The 21348-nt window shown below is 38.6% G+C and overlaps 2 protein-coding genes across 3 annotated transcripts; both read left to right on the forward strand.

Annotated features, from left to right (window-relative positions):
* Positions 1-2278: 2278 nt before the first annotated feature.
* Positions 2279-10014, forward strand: LOC103472013 (CMP-N-acetylneuraminate-beta-galactosamide-alpha-2,3-sialyltransferase 1-like). 2 transcript variants are annotated; one of them, XM_081612641.1, is made up of 8 exons: positions 2279-2438; positions 7243-7302; positions 7438-7882; positions 7972-8168; positions 8261-8440; positions 8977-9022; positions 9109-9228; positions 9483-10014. In XM_081612641.1, the coding sequence occupies exons 2-8, from the start codon at positions 7265-7267 to the stop codon at positions 9648-9650; spliced, it is 1194 nt and encodes a 397-aa protein (XP_081468767.1). In that variant the 5' UTR covers positions 2279-2438; positions 7243-7264; the 3' UTR covers positions 9651-10014. The 2 variants fall into 2 exon arrangements, with proteins under 2 accessions (XP_081468767.1, XP_081468768.1); XM_081612642.1 differs by lacking the exon at positions 2279-2438 and adding an exon at positions 2464-2732.
* A 99-nt stretch (positions 10015-10113) lies between these two features.
* Positions 10114-21019, forward strand: LOC103472015 (CMP-N-acetylneuraminate-beta-galactosamide-alpha-2,3-sialyltransferase 1-like). The gene is made up of 7 exons (XM_008421356.3): positions 10114-12481; positions 12729-12962; positions 13041-13237; positions 13326-13505; positions 17233-17278; positions 17405-17524; positions 19771-21019. The coding sequence occupies exons 1-7, from the start codon at positions 12452-12454 to the stop codon at positions 19936-19938; spliced, it is 975 nt and encodes a 324-aa protein (XP_008419578.2). The 5' UTR covers positions 10114-12451; the 3' UTR covers positions 19939-21019.
* Positions 21020-21348: the final 329 nt, after the last annotated feature.

Consider the following 21348-nt stretch of genomic DNA (forward strand, 5'->3'; position numbering starts at 1 on the left):
ATGTCTGTTTAAAGTGGTTCCAGGTGTTTAATTGGGACCTATCTGCTAAGGTGCCTCCACTTTGGAAAGTTTAACCAAATGTGGGTTTTTTTTGGTCATTGTTTTTGTAACAGCCATCCATCCATCCATCCATCCATCCATCCATCCATCCATCCATCCATCCATTTTCTTTACACCCTTGTCTCATAGGAGGTTGCTGGTGCCTCTCCAGGTAACGTTCCGGGCGAGAGGCGGGGTTCACCCTGGACAGGTCGCCAGTCTGTCACAGCTTGTAACAGCCAGTTCTGCAAAAAAAAAAAAAATAAAAAATTATGTCGGGTCATGTATATTTTAATTTTAAGAGTAATGGGGAATTTCTAAGAAGCCAAATTTTGTTTATTTTTATTACCTGCACAGTTGTCTCTGATAAGAAAATGAGTAGGACTTGGGGGCAAAGTGATTCAGCAGACTGGAAGACTTCAAGTGAATGTGTTCTGAAAAAACGCATTTTCTTTCACAAGGTTTAAATGTATCAACACAAATAAATAATGTTAATACAATAATTAGTTCTTAAGTTAAATAGTTCATATTCATTCTTTTCTTTAAGTTAAAAAAAGATTAAATAATCCAGTCCGAGTTTTATCACTCGCCAGTTAAATCCAGTAAATTGTCAAAAAAAAAGAAAAGAAAGTGAAACAAAGATTACCGAATATGGAAATAGATTTTAATAGGGAATTGAAATTTGAGATTGTGGTTGCTCAGTTAAATATTAATGAAGGAAAATTGAAGGTATTTCGTTTGTTTGTTTTGTTTTTTTTATTTGAAAAAGAAAATACCGGGCTCATTAGGAGAATTTGAGGAATAACTATTAGGATCCAAGAGATGGCAGTACTGCAACAATAATGAATGCAAGATGCCGCCAAAATCTAAAGAAGAGGAAGGAAAAACTCCGTTCCGGGTTTTCTAAACAATCTACATAGACATAATATAAGAGTAGACTCCTCATGGACCGCTCTCGCCTATTGTAGCTGATGAGATTTAGGGCGGCCATCTTGGAGCGGTACACCTCTTCACTCATCTTATGTGTCTAACAGGCACAATGACGTATCAGCGCATTTAATCGATCATAACATGCTTTTTTGTTACTGGAAACCATATTCAAACATCTATCAAAGCTACATTTATAAACAATTGTATTTTTAAGTATGTTTTTAATGCATAGTTCAGCATATTTAAATATGCTTAGTGGCAATAACAATAGAATATTCTGATATTGATGTATTTTGAGCATATTTTATTTAGTAAGATCAATACATATTTATATATACAAACACAAATAAATATTGGAAACATTTTTATACATCTATATATCCATTTTCTTTCACCCTGCAGAAAGACCGGGCCGGGAATTGAACCCAGAACCTTCGTGCTGCAAGGCAACAGCTCTACCAACTGCGCCACTGTGCAGCCCTATATATATATATATATATATATATATAATATATATATATATATATATATATATATATATATATATATATATATATATATATATATATATATATATATATATATATATATATATATATATATATGTGTGTGTGTGTGTGTGTGTGTGTGTGTGTGTGTGCGTGCGTGTGTGTGTGTGTGTGTTTCAGCGGACGAGTTCTAGCTTCAGAGAGATTCAGCAGCTGAGATTGAGTCCAAAATCTGATGTGAGATTCATCCGCGCTGCAGTGAATCTGTCTCTCTTTAAAGATATCTCCCTCTTCTTCCTCATATTGTGTCTTTATAAAAAACCTTCAAAAGAAAAAAACCCGAAGATTTGGTATGTATGTTACTTTTGACAGTGAGAGAATTACCACCTGTGTAAACTTTGCTGGTGAATGTTATAATACATAATATAAGTTTTATAACATGTGTTATATTGTTTCATTTCTAATGTAGGCTCTTGTGTCAGATAATCTAAATCAATGTTAGATAATAATATTTTTTTTAGATTTACAGAATCTCAGTTAGCCTTCATAGCGGCTGAACCCGTATTACACCAAGCACTGTGGCTAATATTAGCTGGTATCTCGCTGGTGGACATAAATACAGTAAAGTAATATTCTAATCACAAAATATACACAATAATATGTCCATCTTACTTCTGAAATATTGTCTGTGGAGCCCTCACATCAATAGTCCATCGATCCGAACAACAATATCCCTCAGTGCTGTGGCATCTTCTGCTGTTTTGATTGAACAAAGTAGGAGGGTATACCGTTCCAAGATGGCCGCCGTATTTCCTGCGCCGGAGCAACCAATGCGGGGTTTACTCATATTATGTCTATGACAATCTACAAAGAAAAACCCAAACAACTATGCATGGCGTCTCATAAAGTTCAACTCCAACCTGCGGCAGAAAACGCTCAGACAAAAAATATGTGATTGGACTAACGGAACAGATGCGGGCGGTAAGGCATTTCACTGCTGTCCACCTCGATTTACAGAGAAGCTTCTAGTAGAGAGTCTATACTTCCTGAGACCACGTGTCGGAAATATGTACACTTGTTCAGTGAAGATCTAGCAGGCTGTCACATTGGGAATATAGTTTATTTTACTAGCGGTGAGAATACGTACACATACGTTATCAGAGTGTAAATAATTATAAAAAGAAATTCACATGGAAATAATAATATAGAAAGCTTATCTAACTTTAGCCATTTTATTATGGCTGCTCTCGTCCAGTAAACGTTTTAAACAGCGAGGTAAGACGTCATTGTGTTGATGGATGTTGAAAATGGTGGAGCATTTGTGCCGTCTGCTTTTAATTGTCGAGGCAGCTACTCTTGTGTCAAAGTAGCAGAGCCTGCTGTAGGTTCTGTGGTAACATTTAAAGGTTTTTGGAAACTTCATATACATTCACTTTACTACAAAAATGTAGTAAAGTGACTACTCTTAGTTGTAAAATGTCTTACTACACCTCCGAGTATGCGGTTTTCATTCTGAAGGTCTCAGAAATCTCTTTTGGTTACCTTTACTCTCACTTCAAGTATTAGTTTGTTGCTCAGTAGAAGTTGTAGGGCTGTTGTAAACTAATATTTTAGTAATCGAGTAATCTATCAATTATTCTTACGATTAATCGCGTAATCGGTTAAAAAATCTATAAATATTGGCAAATCTGGCGTAACACCAGCGGTACTATCGGATGTCAGTCCAATTTTTCATATTTGAGCATCCCTAACCACTAAGTTTATGTAGTTTAGAAAATTAACTTGTAACAATAATAGCTCACTTTAACCAGAAGAAAAGCTTTACAGAGATCTGAAATTATATAAAAATGTCTATACTCCAGTTTTTGGTTTATGTATTCATCTTCAGTGAGTTTAATAGATAAACTCTCACCTTGCCCCAAACCTGTCAAGCTTTGGGTTTGAGAATACGGGAAATGACACCTGGAGTTGGGGGGTTTGGGGTGGTGGTGGGGGGGTAGACATAGACGTAATATAAGGATAGACGCCTCATGGACCACTCTTGCCTATTGTAGCTGACGAGATTTAGGGCGGTCATTTTGGAGCGGTCCACCGCTCCACTCAGCCTTATATGTTTAGCAGACACAATGACGTATCAGCGCATTTAATCGATCATAACACGCTTTTTTGTTACTGGAAACCATATTCAAACATCTATCAAAGCTACATTTATAAACAATTGTATTATTTAAGTATGTTTTTAATACATAGTACAGCATATTTAAATATGCTTAGTGGCTATAACAATAGAATAGGAATGGAATATTCTGATATTGATGTATGATGAGCATATTACAAAGCACACAGCCGTTCATAATTTATTTAATAAATTATTTAGTAATATCAATACATATTTATATAACTATACAAACACAAATAAATAATGATTAATAATGACACAAATAAATAATGATTAATACTGAATAATATATATTGGATACATGTATGTCTGTGTGAATACACATCCATACATATATATAGATATATGTATGTTTTTCAGCCGACGAGTTCTAGCTTCAGAGAGATTCAGCAGCTGAGATTGAGTCCAAAATCTGATGTGAGATTCAACCGCGCTGCAGTGAATCTGTCTCTCTTTAAAGATATCTCCCTCTTCTTCCTCACATCGTGTCTTTAGAAAACTTCAAAACAAAAACGGGAGATTTGGAAGCTATCTTACTTTTGACAGAGTGAAAGAATTACATATAAATAATAGTCTTTACCACCTGTGTAAACTTTCCTGGTGAATGTTATAACACATAATATAAGTTTTATAATGTATGTTACATTGTTTCATTTCTAATGTAGGCTCTTGTGTCAGATAATCTAAGTCAAATCTAATTTTTTTAGATTTACAGAATCTCAGTTAGCCTTCATAGCGGGGCTGAACCCGCATTACACCAAGCACTGTAGCTAATATTAGCTGATATCTCGCCGGTGGACATCCATCCATCCATTTTCTTTCACCCTTGTCCCTCAGTGGGGTCGGGAGGGTTGCTGGTGCCTATCTCCAGCTGGCGTGCCGGGCGAGAGGCGGGGTACACCCTGGACAGGTCGCCAGTCTGTCGCAGGGCAACACAGAGACACACAGGACACACAACCATGTACACACACACTCACACCTAGGGACAATTTAGACAGACCAATTAACCTGACAGTCATGTTTTTGGACTGTGGGAAGAAACCGGAGTACCCGGAGAAAACCCACGCATGCACAGGGAGAACATGCAAACTCCATGCAGAAAGACCGGGGCCGGGAATCGAACCCAGAACCTTCTTGCTGCAAGGCAACAGCTCTACCAACTGGGCCACTGTGCAGACCGCCGGTGGACATAAAAATAGTAAAGTAATATTACTGTTATTAATAATGACAATATATACACAATAATATGTCCATCTTACTTGTGAAATGTTGTCTGTGGAGCCCTCACATCAATAATCCATCGATCCGAATGACAATATCCCTGTGCTGAGGCATCTTCTGTTGTTTTGGTTGAGCCAAGTAGGAGGGACGACCGCTCCAAGATGGCCGCCGTATTTCCCGCTCTGGAGCAGCCAATGCGGGGTCTACTCTTATATTATGTCTATGGGGGGTAGAGGCGATCGAACGAACGAAAGATGGGGGTGAAGGGGAGGAAATAGACCAGGGGACAGACAAACGTTAAGTCCGAGTGGGAAAGACGAACGAACAAACCTAATGTGGGAGGGACACGACTGGTTAGACCAGGAGCGAACGTAGGAACGGGGGGAGCAATACGGAATATTTACGGCAACTTCGTTCGTCACACACTCAAATTCATCTACCAGCCATGTACCGCCACGATGCGCTCCGCCACCCGTTTGTTGAGACCGGGATGACATTAAATTTATTGTGCGGTTCGTCCGTAAAGCTACACTTACACTGTAGGCATTAACTACTCAGCCGCCCGCCGTGTTCAGTCTATCCGCTCACCTGTATAAATACTCCTCAACGCTCTTCCCGCCGTGCGCTTTGAACCAGCAGCTGAGGGAAGAGAAAGGCTGCCGTGCTCCAGGCATCGCTCCCATCATTTTAAGGATGCTTGTTGGTCCCCCAAAAACGATGAAAACCCAGGTACTATCATCAATCAATAAAATCCCCACGAGCCAAACTTGAAGATTGGATGTCATGCCGCTAACACTTGGCTTTAGTCAACAACTCAGAGGCGGAAGTCAGAGATACGCGCAACGCAAATAATGTTCCTGCTGGAAAACTGTGCGCTAACTAATAAAACATAAATTAACAAACCTTCGAGGCAGGTAAATTTTCGTCGAGGAATTTTAATAATCGAGGTACACGAATTACTCAAGGAATCGTTTCAGCCCTAAGAAGTTGTACAACTAAGTTACGTTTTATTTTATTAGTTGTTAATATTACCAGAATGTTTCAGTATTGTTGAAATTGACATTAAATAGCCATGTCAAAATGTTGTTGACTGGAACTTAGTACTGCTGACGATCTCCACTGCTCAGTTGTTAATGAGGAGTGGTGAGTGGTTCGGTCGAGACCTTCTGAAGTCGACAATAATCTCTTTTGTCTTGTCAACGTTCAGGAACAGGTTCTTTATTCTGCACCAGTCTACAAGATGTTGCACCTCTTTTCTGCAGTTCACTTCATTGTTGTCCTGAATTAGTCCCACAATTGTTGTGTCGTCTGGATATTTCATGATGTGGTTGGTGTTAAACCTGGGACGACAGTCGTGGGTCATCAGGGTAAACAGCAGGGGGCTCAGGACACAGCCATGGTGGGAACCAGTGTTTAAAGAAATGACATTGGAGGTGTTATTACCCACACGGACAGACTGAGTTCTGTCAGTGAGGAAGTCCAGCAGCCAAGTTGCACAGTGGAGTTTTGAGGCCCAGACAGACCAGTTTGCATACCAGATCTTGGGAAATGATTGTATTAAATGCTGAGCTGAAGTCCAAAAATAGCATCTGTATCCAGGTGTATCAGGCTCAGATGAAGAGCAGTGGAGCGGTTAGGTTTGTATGCAAGCTGGAATGGGTCAAATGATGGAGGCAGTATAGATTATGTGATCCTTAACCACCCTCTCGGAGCACTTCATGATGATAGATGTTAATGCAACAGGTCTAAAGTCATTAAGACGCATGATGGTTGGTTTCTTGGGCACTGGAATAATAATAGCTAACTTAAAACATGAGGGGACAATGGTCTGGTACGGTGACATATTGAAGACGTCCTTGAGCGCATAGGCTAGCAGGTCTGCACATTCTTTGATCAGCCTTGCTGGAATGTTGTCAGCTGTCAGCTCTAAAAGTTGTTAGCCCCTCCAGGCTGATGGCATTATGAGGTACTGATGAGTTTAGCCATGTCTCACAGAAAATGAGAATGCAGCAGTTTCTTGTTTCCCTTTTGGTGATTAAATCCAGCTTCAGGTAGTCCAGTTTGCTTTCAAGGGATCATACATTAGCAAGCAAGATGGAGGAAAGCGACAAATTGAAAGGGTTAGCTTTTAGCGTAGCTGTTAGCCCTCTGCGACACCCTGGCTTTTGTTTTCTGTCACGTCTTCTCCAGTATCTCCATGGGCCTGGGCTGTTGGAAGATTCTGCTGCTGTGAAGTTAGCTTGATTCAACAGACGTAACTGATCTGACGTAGCAGTCCAAGGCTTTTTAACCTCTTTTCACCTTTGATATTTTGACAACTTTTTTTTTCTGACATGAACTCTTTTTAATGAAAGCTGTTTTTTTCACACCCTCTCACACTTTTAGGGTATATTTGTATGTGTATGGAATGTATTTGGAACTAAGAAGAATGTATTCTTTTACCAGGTAAGACATAAACTGTACTGATTAGAGTGTTGTATTTTTAGCTTTTTTTATTTTATAAATGTACAATAATGTCAGTAAATTTTTAGCTTTTTCTCATTATATGCTAATGTATGTTCCATCACACACTCTCCACAGACTGAAACTCTTTTCCAATGATAAGAATCCCACTGCCAGATGGAGTTTTCATTTAAAACTGTTGACGTTCCTGCTCTTTGTGACAATCATCGGTGTGTTTTTAAAGTCTATTAACTGCGAATGGCGCTGGTTTCAAGATCAAAGTCAGCATGACGGTCAGCATGACGGTCAGCTTGACGGTCAACATGACGGACAGCACGACAGTCAGCGTGATGGTCAGCACGACGGTCAGCGTGATAGTCAGCGTGATAGTCAGCGTGATGGTCAGCACGACGGTCCTCGCGATGGTCAGAGCGGTAGTCAGCATGATCATGCTGATAAAAGTCAGCAAAACCTGGATTTTTCTGTGGGTACTGGCTTGTGTCGTCATCATCAGAACAGTTCTGTCACGCCATTTTTGTCTGCCAAGACCAAACTCTCAGAGGATGCTTTCAAATGGTTTAAGGCAAGTGTTTACATGGAAGGGGACCTCATGTGTTAGCCATGGATTTAAATGGTCAAGAGATGTCTTTTCACTTTGTTTCTATGTTACAGCATATACAGAAGGAACAAGGCAACTTCAGTTATTTTGAAGAAACGATGAATAAGCTTTTTGAGATATTCCCACCCATTCCCGATCTTGGAAAACCGAAGTTTAACGTGTGCTCGACTTGTGCGGTGGTGGGAAATTCTCTTAATCTGAAAGGTTCAAAGTACGGACCTCTTATAGATTCCAAAGACGTAATTATAAGGTAAATATACAGTACATTAGGTCATTTTTAATTTACAACTTGATAAAAATCTGTAATTATCTTTAATGAATACACCTCTCTTTTGTAATCAGAATGAACTTTGCCCCAATCAAAGGCTTTGAAGAAGATGTTGGCACCAAAACAACGCATCATGTCATGTATCCGGAGAGTGCAGTTGACTTGGACAACAGTACTCATCTTGTGCTGATTCCATTTAAGATACTCGATCTTGAGTGGCTCATCAGCGCCTTTACAACAGGATTTCATGGAAAGTAAGTTGTATGCGTCTGTTTTGCTCATACATTTTTGGACAAGAAGTTGACCAATATTATCATCCTGCCAATAAGTTAGCCAATATGTACCTATTTTTGTTCAACTTTTTTTTTTCTTTTTTTCTTTTTTATTTAAGCATTCAAGTCCTGACGGCATATACTTTGGCAATTTTTAAATGACAAATCTTTGGGGACTACAGATATACCTGGTGGCTCCAAAGTTAGAGGCAACATCCTTTTCAGGACTTTAACATACACCAGGTCCTTTGTTGACCGTAAAGACCAAAAATGAGCAGTTTTGAAATTAGCCTTCAGAAAATGGTGTACTGTACTTGTTTGTCATCTTTTAACCAAATCCCCTTTTATTTTTGATCATTAGAAGCAGGTTGTTGTTTATTTTTCTATCACATGTTTGTGACAGTCCAGTTTGGTCTTAGATTTCTCATCAGTATATTAGCTGATTAGTAATAAATTTTCCAAATACTATTGTCCGTCTCAGCTTAATAATGGTATACATTTTATGCTGCCTTTAACAGATCCTATGCACCAATAAAATCCAGAATTCAAGCCAACAAAGATTTGGTAGGTAATGTAATGAATCAATTCAACTCCTATTTGCTTGCAAAGTTGTTAGTCCCATTAATTCAAAACCTTCTTCTTTGTACCAGGTGATTGTGATCAATCCAGCTTTTATGAAGGACGTCCATCAAAATTGGCTAAAAAACAAAGGAAGTTATCCTTCCACTGGTTTTATGACTGTGGTTCTTGCATTTCACATTTGTGATGAGGTAAATATTTATCTTTTTATACTTTGTGTAATAATCTGTTATTTTTGAATAGCATGATCCTATGCGATGGGCTTCTAGATAAGTACTGCAAATTGAATGTGGCTGTGTTATGTTTATGAAGTCCATCTCTTTGCTTAAGATGAGGCAAATTAGAGCATAGAAAATAACTTGCACTCTAAGCAAAGATAAAAAACACATTGGAAAGTTATTGTTTCTAAAATATTTACTGAGGGTTTTTTTTTTTTTTTTTCCAGATTAGTTTATTTGGATATGGGGCAGACCGCAAAGGACGATGGAGCCATTACTTTGAAACACTAAAAAACAAAAACTTCAAAACAGGACAACATCCTGGAAAACAGGAATATGACATACTACAAAAGCTGAATTTTGAAAAAGTAGTGAAACTTTACCCTGGGGTGTGAATTCTTCTCCTGAAACAGACCTGATCAGGTCTGTTTTGTAGACATCAATCCTCTGACACCTCGCTGTCACCTTGTGAACTGTGACTTATTACATTTTGTGAGCAATTTTGTTACCCAGAATTTAGATCATGCATCATGACAGCCACCCAACTGTTACACGCACTTGAGTTGCACATACATATTTACGTTTGATCTCAGAACTAGGCAGAATTTTTTTCTACTTTTATGAATGTGCCAAAGAATCATGGAAAGATCAAAATGTAAATGACAAATAACAAGGTGAACAGAAAAAGCACTTCTTAATCACTGAAAGCCGAAATGTTGAAGAACAAAGTTAAATAAAAACAATGTTTAAGAAAAAAGACTGGGTTCATGATTTATTTTTATTTATTGCGAAACATCATTTCCATCTCTTTGACATGATCCAAGATATTGGTACATATTAGAGAAAAATGTTAAGCATTTGTGGCAGATTTGTTCCCTCTTTTTATCGTAACAGAAATATGTGTTATCCAAGAGATCAAAACACTTTGTCATAAGAGACAACACTGAAAAACAATAATTTGTTGTTAATTCATGGATAATTTTATCATCCGTCAGACAAAAGCTTCCACAAAGATCAACTTCAGCCTAAAGGGGCACATCTGTGACTGCTCTCTCAACACTTCTCAGCACATTCTCTTTATTAGCTAAGCGGCTAATCCAGGATGTGACATCATCATGACTCTCCATTATGTGTGTTTTCCTATGAAGGGCTTGCCTCTGAAAGCACCACTCCTTCATCTATACTGTAAACGCCACACTTCACCAGCTGATTCATATTTTTACAACATTTTCTGGACTTCCGTGTGTTAAACAAATCTTGAATTTCCGCTTACACACTAAGCATGCCACTGTAAAATATTAAGTCCATGCCATTCTACAATATTAACAATATAGTTCATATGCAATAAAGGTTGTACTACTGACAAATTACTACCCTGAGTCAATAGTTTGTATGTAAAGGTGACGACATTTTCTGTTTGGTTAGTGTAAAACGACACATCCACACCCCTCACACCATTTCAGGGAATTACTTTACTTAATTTTTTCCCCTCTGGCAGTAGTGTGGTAGTACACATCCTTTGTAAAATGTAATTTGTCATTTAATGTACCTTTACTGGAACTAGGAAAGTAACAGTGAACATCTAATAGGTATCATTTAAAAAAAAATGTTGCTTGGACATTGTCAACATGATTGGCTCTGACTGGATACGGAGATTTAGGGCCCCACACATTGCAGTCTGTGACAAATAATGGGTCATTATATCCATGACACATTATGAATTGTGTCATGGATAATTTGACGTGATTCCCAATCGACATAGTTTTGTGTTTTAGTAACTTTATATCCTAATATGCTATTCAAAAGTAGTTCAACCTGCAAATTAACCTGTTCGTGTCATGTTTAATTTTTAAGCCGTAGTTGTTTTGAAGCAATCTGATTGGTGGGCGTAGGGTTTAGCTTTGTGCTACACTGCCCCCTATAGGTTTGGAAAGTTTAAAACAACACTAAGGGGCAGATTTGTGCGGGTTCATGTAGATGAAACCTTTTCTGAAAACGATTCCATGTGTACGATATATATTTAAACAATCTGGTGGAGATATTTGTTTTTATAAAGACTTGGCTACGTGTGTACACTGTTAGGTATTTTCTGAAACCTACATGGAAAAAGAGAACCACAGACAACGTATATGAGTTTTTAGCCAAACTTCTGCAGAAGGAGAAAAACTCTGTCAACTGTTCCTCCGAGCCGTTCACAGAGTGTTCTGAAGATCTTTGGGTAGAGCTTGTCTTTTATTATCAAACTTCAAAGAGGGAGGATAGGCAAGATAGACAGCAGAGGAAACAGCAGAGGTCGTAAAACATCGTACCCAAACACAGCAAAGGTCGTAAAACAATTTAACATCTGGCCTACGATCTGAGCCCGGTTCAAATCTCGGTCAAACTGTTTCACATGAAGATAACAGGCAGCTGTGACCTCCAGGTCAGTTCACACATACAGTTTAAAGAAGAGAACACTTTAAACTGACTAACATTAGACTGAATATGAACTAAAGTAACAACAAAATGATAATACCAAAAAATCTCTATCATACACGTTTTGATTCTAATAAGCTTACTCTTTATAGGAATTTTTAGTTTGAGTCCTAGTTACATTTAGTTTATTGTACTTTGTTTTCCCCCTCATTTTAATCATATTTTGTCATCGTGAGCCTTAATTTCCACAACCAAAAAACAAGAAATGCGCTTATTTTGGACGGGAAACACCACAAATGGCTAGCGACGGCCCTGCATATAGCCAACAGAATGTGTCTGCAGGTTGATATATTAATATGCAACATTTCCCCCACTAATTGAGTGCCATCTACATAATTGACTTTTCTAGAGCAGCTATGACCAGGGAATTCAGATGAAAAAGCAACCCATTCAGTATGCCATAATTAATTTTATAGCATTTAATAATATTCCAATTTGCATTAAAAAAAAAAAGTTCAAAGAAAAAAGCCTTTGCTAAGAATGTGTTCACCTTCCCTTCTGTTCTCTCTCTCTCTCTCTCTCTCTCTCTCTAGCTCTCTCTTTTCTCTTGGGTATCTACATAATTAGCAAACCACTCCTCTCTCTCTCCACTTCAGGGATTAGACAGACTCCCTTCGCTAAAATAATAAACAGCCTTACCAATATCTTCGCATGAAACCTGTTTCGTGGAAGTCAAATTCCCGCCCGCCAGTGGACGCATTTTGAAGATTCGTAGAAAATTATGGCAGCTATGACAAATGTACACACACAGGTAAGACATGAACCAAAAATTACACAAAATATCTGCATTCATTTATATAAAAATATGATGCGTAATTCTGCCTCTCCTAATCATTACTATCTCCTATCCTGCTGCTAGAAGGAATTAAAAGTGTTGAGATCAAATAAAACAATGACTTGTTGAACACCAACTGAAGGCTTTTATTTTACGTCAGAAGTAATTCCTGCTTTGACGCTCTTCCCATGCTGAAATTACTTCCCATCATAACAATCACCAGTCCAGGGCATCTAAAGTGAAGCTGCTGGTTTTGCTGCTGGCTCTGACCGCCGTCATCGTGTTTCTAAAGTCTGATCTCACCAACTGGCTCCGGCTACAAGATCAAAACCCGTGTGCTTGCGAGAAGTGTTTGTCTGAAGACAACCTGTTGGCTCTTCATCGCCTGAACCATTCCGTGGAGCCGTTCCTGACTGCAAACACCAACGTCTCTGCGGATGCTTTCAGATGGTGGAAGGTTAGGGAAAATAATGCAAACCTCTTTTCCTTGATTTGAAAACCAGTCTGACAGCATGCTGTTTGTTCTGGTCAACAGCGCTTGCAGCACGAACAAAGGGACTTCAATTATTATAAATCAACAGTGCACAAGCTGTTCAAGCTCTTCCCACCTGTTGTCGATTATGGAGAGCCCAGTTCTGACAGCTGCAGGACTTGTGCTGTTGTGGGAAATTCGGCCAATTTGAAAGGATCACATTATGGATCGCTGATAGACTACCAAGATGTTGTTATGAGGTAAGATCTTCAGTAAAAGGAATTATCCTGCATTTAGTCTGTCACGTGAGTGAAGTGTTTATAAAAACTGTCCCTCCATCCCATTTAGAATGAACACTGCTCCCATCAAAAACTATGAAAGCGACGTCGGGACCAAAACGACTCATCGCGTCATGTATCCAGAGAGTGCCATGGATTTAGATAACTCCACTCATCTTGTGCTGTTTCCCTTCAAGATAAACGACCTCAAGTGGGTCATCCAGGCCTTTACAACAGGATTTTATGGAAGGTGAGTCATGTTCATTTGTGGAATGAAGATTCCACAATAGTTTGAGGAATCTTTGGTGTTTTGTCCTCCAAAGAGTTGCTCATTGTAATGTAATCAAGACACACTTTATACTTGTTTCGTTTCTATTACCTCCAATAAAGACTGTTAAAAAAAATTACATTTACAAGAAGAAGTCTCCAGAGGTATTATTGAAACATTAAAATTAGTGACTAAGATTTTTATTTGATTAAACTAAATATGAAATGTAAAAAATTCTTAAAGTTTAGTCCCTTCCCTCGCACATCTTAATTGGTTCAGTCTTTTTATGTATAACCTGTGATAGACTGCCCCTCTGTCCAGGGTACCCAGCCTCTTGCCCAGTAGCTGCTGGAGTTGGTCACCAGCTCCTGTGGTTCTGCATGTACAAGAGGGTCTAGAGCAGTGGTTCTTAACCTTTTTTGAGGTACCGAACCCACCAGTTTCATATGCGCATTCACTGAACCCTTCTGTAGTGATAAATAAAATATGTGTTTTTCCCCCCCAAATTCAAGACATAGGGGTGACCCAACTAGAGTCTAGTTGGGTCACCCCAAGATCTCTAAGTCTTCTTAAAAGGTAGAGTCTCTGAGAACAGTTCTTCAAAATATAGTCAGTGTTTTCAGCAAAGTTGAGCTGACTGTCCAGGAACGACCCAAGGTATTTAAAATTTGCCACAGTTTCAACAGGTTGGCCATCGAGGAAAATGGAACCACTTTAAGGTCTTTAGATAATTTAATTAGCTCTACATTCTTAAGAGACTGAAAAATTTATAATAAATAATAAAGACTTTGCGGTATTCCGATTTAGTAATGTAATTATATTAGTTGTGTTACCACCTCCACCCCACTAGAGGCAGTACCAACCCCGAAAAGATGCGACGAAGGAGCAGATTTAGAAGTTCACCGAAAGCTACAGAATTTGGTAAAAACTGTGAGCTTTGCTGAAGTAATTAAAGACACAAGTTCAAATCCATGCTGAGAGTGGAACTCCTTCAATCAGGGCTCCTCCACAGCGCTGATTGGCTAAGCAATGTAACGTGATCCTCTGCAGCAAGTGATGGCAAAGCGGCACGTCATCACGATTTTACACAAGTGTGTCTTTACCTCCGCGGCAGAGGCTCCGCCGAACCCCTGAGACCGACTCATTGAACCCCTGGGGTTCGATCGAACCCAGGTTAAGAACCACTGGTCTAGACAATGAAAAGATGGATAATTTTTTATGTTAACAGTCTGACAGTATCCATCCACAAATTGGCTTTTACTGTTGACAACGTAGGTCCTTTTTTTTTTTTTTAAGGTTCATTCACACCAGCGCTGTTTAGTCCGCTTTAATTGAGCTCTCGCTTGTTTGCCTGGAAAGTCCTGTTTGTTTGGGTGTTGTGAATGTGCAAAAACGCAAACTCTGGTTCACCTAAAAACCTAGATCTGAGTTCAGTTAAAGTGAACTCTGGTGTGGTTCAGCACTGAGATGGACTGGAAACCTGTCCAATGGACCCTCATCTCCAGAACCCCAGACCTTCCCAGGGAGGTTTCAGAGTTTGATCCCCCTGTAGTTGGAACTCACTCTGCAGTTCCTTTTTTTGAATAGTGGGCCTACTGGTATGCAAATCCAGGGGAACTACCCCCGATGTTCACTCAATATTTGAGTTGTGTAAGCCAGAAAGCCCCCCACAACATCCAGAACTTTAAGGAACTCTGGGCAAATCTCATCCACCCTCAGAGGGCCTTACCACCGAGGAGTTTTTTTTTAGTCACCTTGGTAACCTCAGAACCAGAGATCAGACAGAGCGACCCACAGTCCCCAGGCTCCACTTCCTCAGTGGAAAGCATGCCGGAGACAGATGTACCATGTTCAGTTTTTAATAGGATGTTCTGCTATAAAGACCTGCTGTGCAACAGACGGAATGATATTCATTTTACAGTATATCTTAGGTAGTGGTCCATACTGTAGAGTACATGTCACTACATGTGCTATCCCCCTGTGAGTCTGCATGGTGACTGCACAATTGGTTGTATGGCAACCAAAAATCAGAACACACTTTCTTTCCAATCCATCACAATTGTTTTTTTTCCCCTTTCCATAGCTGCAATAATCAAATCCACTCTTTAATTTAAGTAGGCTATTACATCTTTTCCTTGACTAACATATAGTGAACATGCAACTTTTACTAAACTCTCCTTTTGCTAATGAATACACAGGGGAGAAGGGACCCAGGCAAGAATGCCACGGTATATTTTCATTAGTTATTTTAGTAATAATTGTACTCCTGCAGGCCCTCATCTTGAAAAATGTGTTGTATAATACAAAAATGACTAACTCCCTACTCCTACTTCATCATTATCAATATCACAGTTTTGTTAAAATGCTTTAAAATTCTACAAAAAGTATTGCTACAAGCTGAAGTTATTACAGCCTGGTTTGTTTTTTGGTAAATTCCTCCATCATCCATTGCCTCTGAGTGTAAATTATTTCCTTGTTACTTGACTGAATCAATTTATGCTACTTTAAGTACCTATAATCTGATGTGACAAGCATAATGTTGCTGTATTTAGCAGGCCTATCTAAACATTAACTGTAGATTAAACAATAAAAAAATACCTTGGTTTTTCATACACACCTGAGGGCAATTCAGAGAAAGTGCTTAACAGTGATGTTTTTTGCATCTTGGCTGGAAGCCAGACAGGAAGAACTTACAATCTCCATGCAGAAATGCCTTTGGCTGTGCAACTCTTATGAGCAAGTCGAAGGTTTGAAGTATGCTGTGTTTAAGCTCTTCTGTTGTGTGTTGACACTGCAGAGAGACAGAAGATTCTTGTCCAATGAGTCAGGTACAAAGACTCGTTCTACAGAACTAGCAGCCAAGAGAACATGACAGGCTTTTTTATTAATAAGACAAACAGGTTTGTGAAGACTTCAAATATCAATCTAGCTTTAATTTAGCTACCTTAACATTAGCCACGTAGCCACTTAAGAGGGAAGTGCCGGCAGAGACAAACGTTTGATGTTTCTTACCACTTGAAGCGAGGATCAAAAGACATTTTTTGTCAGTTTTATGTTGTAAACAGCAATTTTTACGACTCTATTCTGTTGGTTTTTTAAATATTCTCAATATGCTTTCACAGAATTGTATTGCACCTGCTGTAAAGCATGTGAAGTGTCACACTTGATGTGATGTACAAAATTGAGATTTAAGGCTGATGGAAAACTGATTTAATTCAAATTAAATCAAGTTAAATGTCTATCAATAATTTACCATGGCATAGTCTATTTGGTTAAACTAGCACTATTGACATTGCCTATGACATTTTGTGTATTTTACCTCATCAATGGTTTTTCTATTACAATGTGTTTATTAAGGGAGCAATGCTTGTTTTGAATTTGTTTGAGTTGGAAATGTTGGCGGTGTTTTTGGTAAACCCTTTACGGAGCCAAACCCTTCTTTGGACTCAGGATTTAATTCAACATAATAATCCCTCCAGTGAGTCTTGCAAAACTATTTTTTGTTGGTTATAATTTTTTGCTTTACTAACTTCACCATTCACCCTGCTGAACACATACTTTAATATGTTTTCACTTTGCCCAGTACTGACTCTAAATCGATGAGTTCCACTTCTCGTTTGCATCTTTTATGTTTTATTTAATGTTTACTAGTCTTTTTACCATTTTAAAGAGATGAATCAGTTGTAATTTCTGTCGTTTGATTTAACAGATCATATGCACCAATAAAATCCAAAATAAAAGCCAACAAAAATTTGGTGAGTGGTATCTAATGTAATGGACTATTCTTATTCTTATTCTTATTATTATTATTATTATTATTATTATTATTATTATTATTAATCTGATCATAATTAATTTTGAATCTTACTAACTCGTTAAAGGTGATGGTGGTCAATCCAGCCTTTATGAGATATGTTCATGAGATTTGGCTGAAAAAAAAGGGAGATTATCCATCCACCGGCTTTATGGCTTTGATCCTTGCACTTCACATTTGTGATGAGGTGAGTACACTCAGCTCATTTCCTTAAATTGATTATGAAGTTCCTTCTGTTTTCGACTGTAAACTGTGGATCACCATTGGCAAGAAATGTGACATCAATCTCAGTAGGAGAATATATTCATTTGATTTCAACTCATTTATACAAAGCCTACCGTCTGGAGAACTTATTTGTTCCATTCCAAATTTTAAGCCATCTTGGGGAAGATCAGAGACCTGTTAAACACAACTGACAAACTGAGTAAAACTGCAGGGTGCTGGCAGAAAGAAAACAATCAGTAAATGAGTCCTTGTACCGCCCACGTTGAGAAGGGTCCGCCAGCAGGGGGCGCTGGCGGACATTTTTACAAAGGGGGGGCGCTGGGATTCCTCTGGGGGGCGTTTGGTCGAAGGTAAACTTTAGACCTTAAATGCACAACAATGCCAGTTTAGACTTTGAGCAACTTGGTAAAACTGTATTGTGTAACATTAAATCATGCTTGGCTGCAACTGTATCGATGGCAGCTCTTCTACTATTCAGTGTTTGTTAGCTTCTGTTAGCTTCTTGGCGCAGCTCCGTTCTCCTGCTACTGGTATCTAAAATCACGACGCCCTCACTGTGTATCCCTCTGAAAAATGAACCCATTTAAATAAAGAAATAAAGAAATCCCTCCATGGGTGATACCACGATAGAGAGCGTTCATTGTATAGCGTTAACACCGGTGCTGTAAGTGGTCCAGTATGAAACGGGGGTGATAGAACAACACAGAACTTTTAAATTTCAATAATCAGAATGCAGAAATTGTTTCTGTTGTTTTAAAAGGTTTATGTCTTTATTCTTTGTAATTTCTGTCCAGTAAAACTATTAATCTAGAAATCAATAGACAGGTCAATATAAAGATATAATCCATGTTTCTGTCTCATATTTGTATGGCATTAAAAGGACCTGGAACTTTTGTTTTTCCACTGAAAGCTCTGGTTTGCACAATAAATGTCATGTGGGTGAAGTTTTATGGATGATGCTCTGATGTCCCATTCTCCTGAAGGCAGCACAGAGCTGCACCACCAGAAACACTGAAGAGAAGAAGAGCTATGATTAATGTAGTTACAGTTCTATCCATGATTTAATGTTGCAGAGCTCAGTCGTTTTGCAAATAGATCAAAGTTTAAACGGGCATTGCTGTACATCTTTTATCTGCTCATTTGTGTAATATTTAACAACTAGAAAATGGCAAAGAATAAGAATATTTTTCCACTCTGACTGGCTGCTGTTATACCTACAAATTTGAACTTGAATGTTTGTTGCATTTTTCTTAGACACCTGTGAAAATAATTTCTATTTCCATGGTTTTTTTGTTCTCTGGGAAATAATTTTTGATGATAAATACAGAAACAAGCATAAAAATCAAAACATCTACAATAGTGATAGTAATATCAATGATAAAATAATAGTCAGTGCAAAGTAGCCTGCAAATTCTTTGGTGGGGGGCGGTGAGGGACCTGGATAAAGGCTAGGGGGGCGCTGGGCCAAAAAAGGTTGAGAAACACTGTGCTAGACAGCTAAAGTTCTATGCATTACCATTACACTTAGCAATTGCTATTTAGGTACCAAGAACAAGAACGTTCTCATAGTTTGTAATTGGTCACTGTGTGGACTTATGTTACCACAGTTTTTCTGTCTTTGATGGTAAATATCTTTCACATTACCCGCTACTTGGGCTCTACAACTGGCGCATGTACAGGGCCATTCCAACATTGCCTGTTAACATATGAATGGCTTGGAAAACATGTGTCTGATCCAGTGAAACTAATTTTAAGTTCTTTGGCAACAATTTGACCCATCATGCACAATGTTTAGGGCCTGTTTTCCCACTATTGGACAACTTCAGTGGACTGAGGAGTTAAAGTGCAGGATAGAATACTGTGAAATTGTGGTTATCACTTTTCCTTCGCTAGAACACAACATATGGGTCATGTGACCAAAACATGCTCCCAAATTAGCAAATTAATGGCTAAAAGAAGAACAGAAATGAAATTATGGTGAGACTTAACCCATTTTTGGACCTTAACTTGTCGCAGAGCCAATGTCCTACAGGATGTTCAGAGGTGAAAAAAAACGTTGGAATCTACGATGTGAAACAAAAGGGATAGATGTTTTATATTATTGTAGATGCATATTTTTTGTCATGTGGATTAAAGTGGAGATGATAAGTAAAGTTGTTTCAGACAGTTTCTTTGTTGAACTAACAAGCTTCCTTAATGTGTCCCTAGGTCAGCGTGTTTGGTTATGGAGCAGACAACGACGGAAACTGGAGCCATTACTTTGAAACACTAAAAAGGAAGAACTTTAAAACTGGACCACATCCTGGAAAACATGAGTATGCACTCATACATGAGTTGGCCCAAAACAAAACAATCAGGCTTTACAAAGGGTGGTGATACTGTGATTGAAACAAGTCACTGTTAAAAATTGAGACCACATACCTCAATGAGAACTACCTGTACAAATAGCTGCAATAAAAAAAAAAATCTAAAAACTTCTACCAGAATCTAAACTCCTCAGATGGTAAATGGCTTGTACTTTTAAAGCACTTTATCAAGACTAGATAAAGCACTTCACGCTACATTCAGTCACTCACGCACTGATGGTGGTAAGCTACTATGTTGTAGCTATAGCTGCAACATAGTAGCCTCACTGCACTGGCAGTGAGGCCATGCACTGGCAGTGAGGCCAGTGCATGGCCTCACTGCCAGTGCATGGCAGTCAGGCTGCCATGCACTGGGTGGGTCTGACCACCACCAGCAAGTAAAGCAGGTGAAGTGTATTCCCTAAGGACACAATGACTGTGAAAGACGGAGCGGGATTCAAACCGGCAACCCACCAGTTTCAGAATAAACTACCACCACTGTTGCCCAGATGCATCAATACTAACCTAGTCTAGTTATCAGTTGTCTCAATAGAGACTAAACACCTTACATAAATCTAAAGCACCTTAATCTTTGAAGGATTTGCCTTGAGTAATGAATATGAAATTCTTTATTAATTGTTGAGTTTGCATGTTCAACATGTGCATTGGTTTTTTTTTTTCAAAGTAATTCAATCTCCTCTAAAAACGTAAATACATAGTCAATATGTTTGGTTAACTGGTCAATTTAATTTACGAGGATGTGTGATTGCCTCTCCTGTTAACTACCTGTCCATACTCACTCCACAACTCTAAATGGGATAAACAAGTTCCAAATATCCAAATATCCAGGGTCAATAGGTCAAAATGAAAATCACTGACTAATCAGCCAGCTGAAGGTATCACTTTACTGAAATAGCACTCTAATGTAGTCTTTTTACTCTGTAGATGTCTTTAGTCATCATGGGAGACGTTATTTTTTTTCTGAAATATATTTATTTTTTTATGTGAAGTAGGTATATAGTTTAGGAGGCATCTGAAAATCAGAATGCAAATAATGGAAATAAAAGAAAGTCTGACTGACTTGTAAATAATTAAAAGGTACTATATGATAATGGATCTAATGTCTTTTGTTTGTGGTTCTGCAAATTTACATGTACTGTTGCTGTAGGAAGTTGTGGATTTGTGAACACATGAACAGTTTGTACAGGCATGCCTGTACAAATTCCTCTCATTGTGTAGAGAAAACCACACAATGGTGTAGAGCACATGTGTCAAACTCAAGGCCCGCGGGCCACATGTGGCCCGCCATGTCATTTTATGTGGCCCCCCCCCCCAGCGTTTTATAGGTCCATGATTGACTTAAAATAGGTTTTCAGCACGAATTGACTACAAACTACATCTCCCATAATGCATTCCGATTGTTACCAGCCAACATTATGGC

The sequence above is a fragment of the Poecilia reticulata genome, chromosome 11, assembly GCF_904066995.2.
Source record: "Poecilia reticulata chromosome 11, P_reticulata-male-v2, whole genome shotgun sequence".
Taxonomy (NCBI): domain Eukaryota; kingdom Metazoa; phylum Chordata; class Actinopteri; order Cyprinodontiformes; family Poeciliidae; genus Poecilia; species Poecilia reticulata.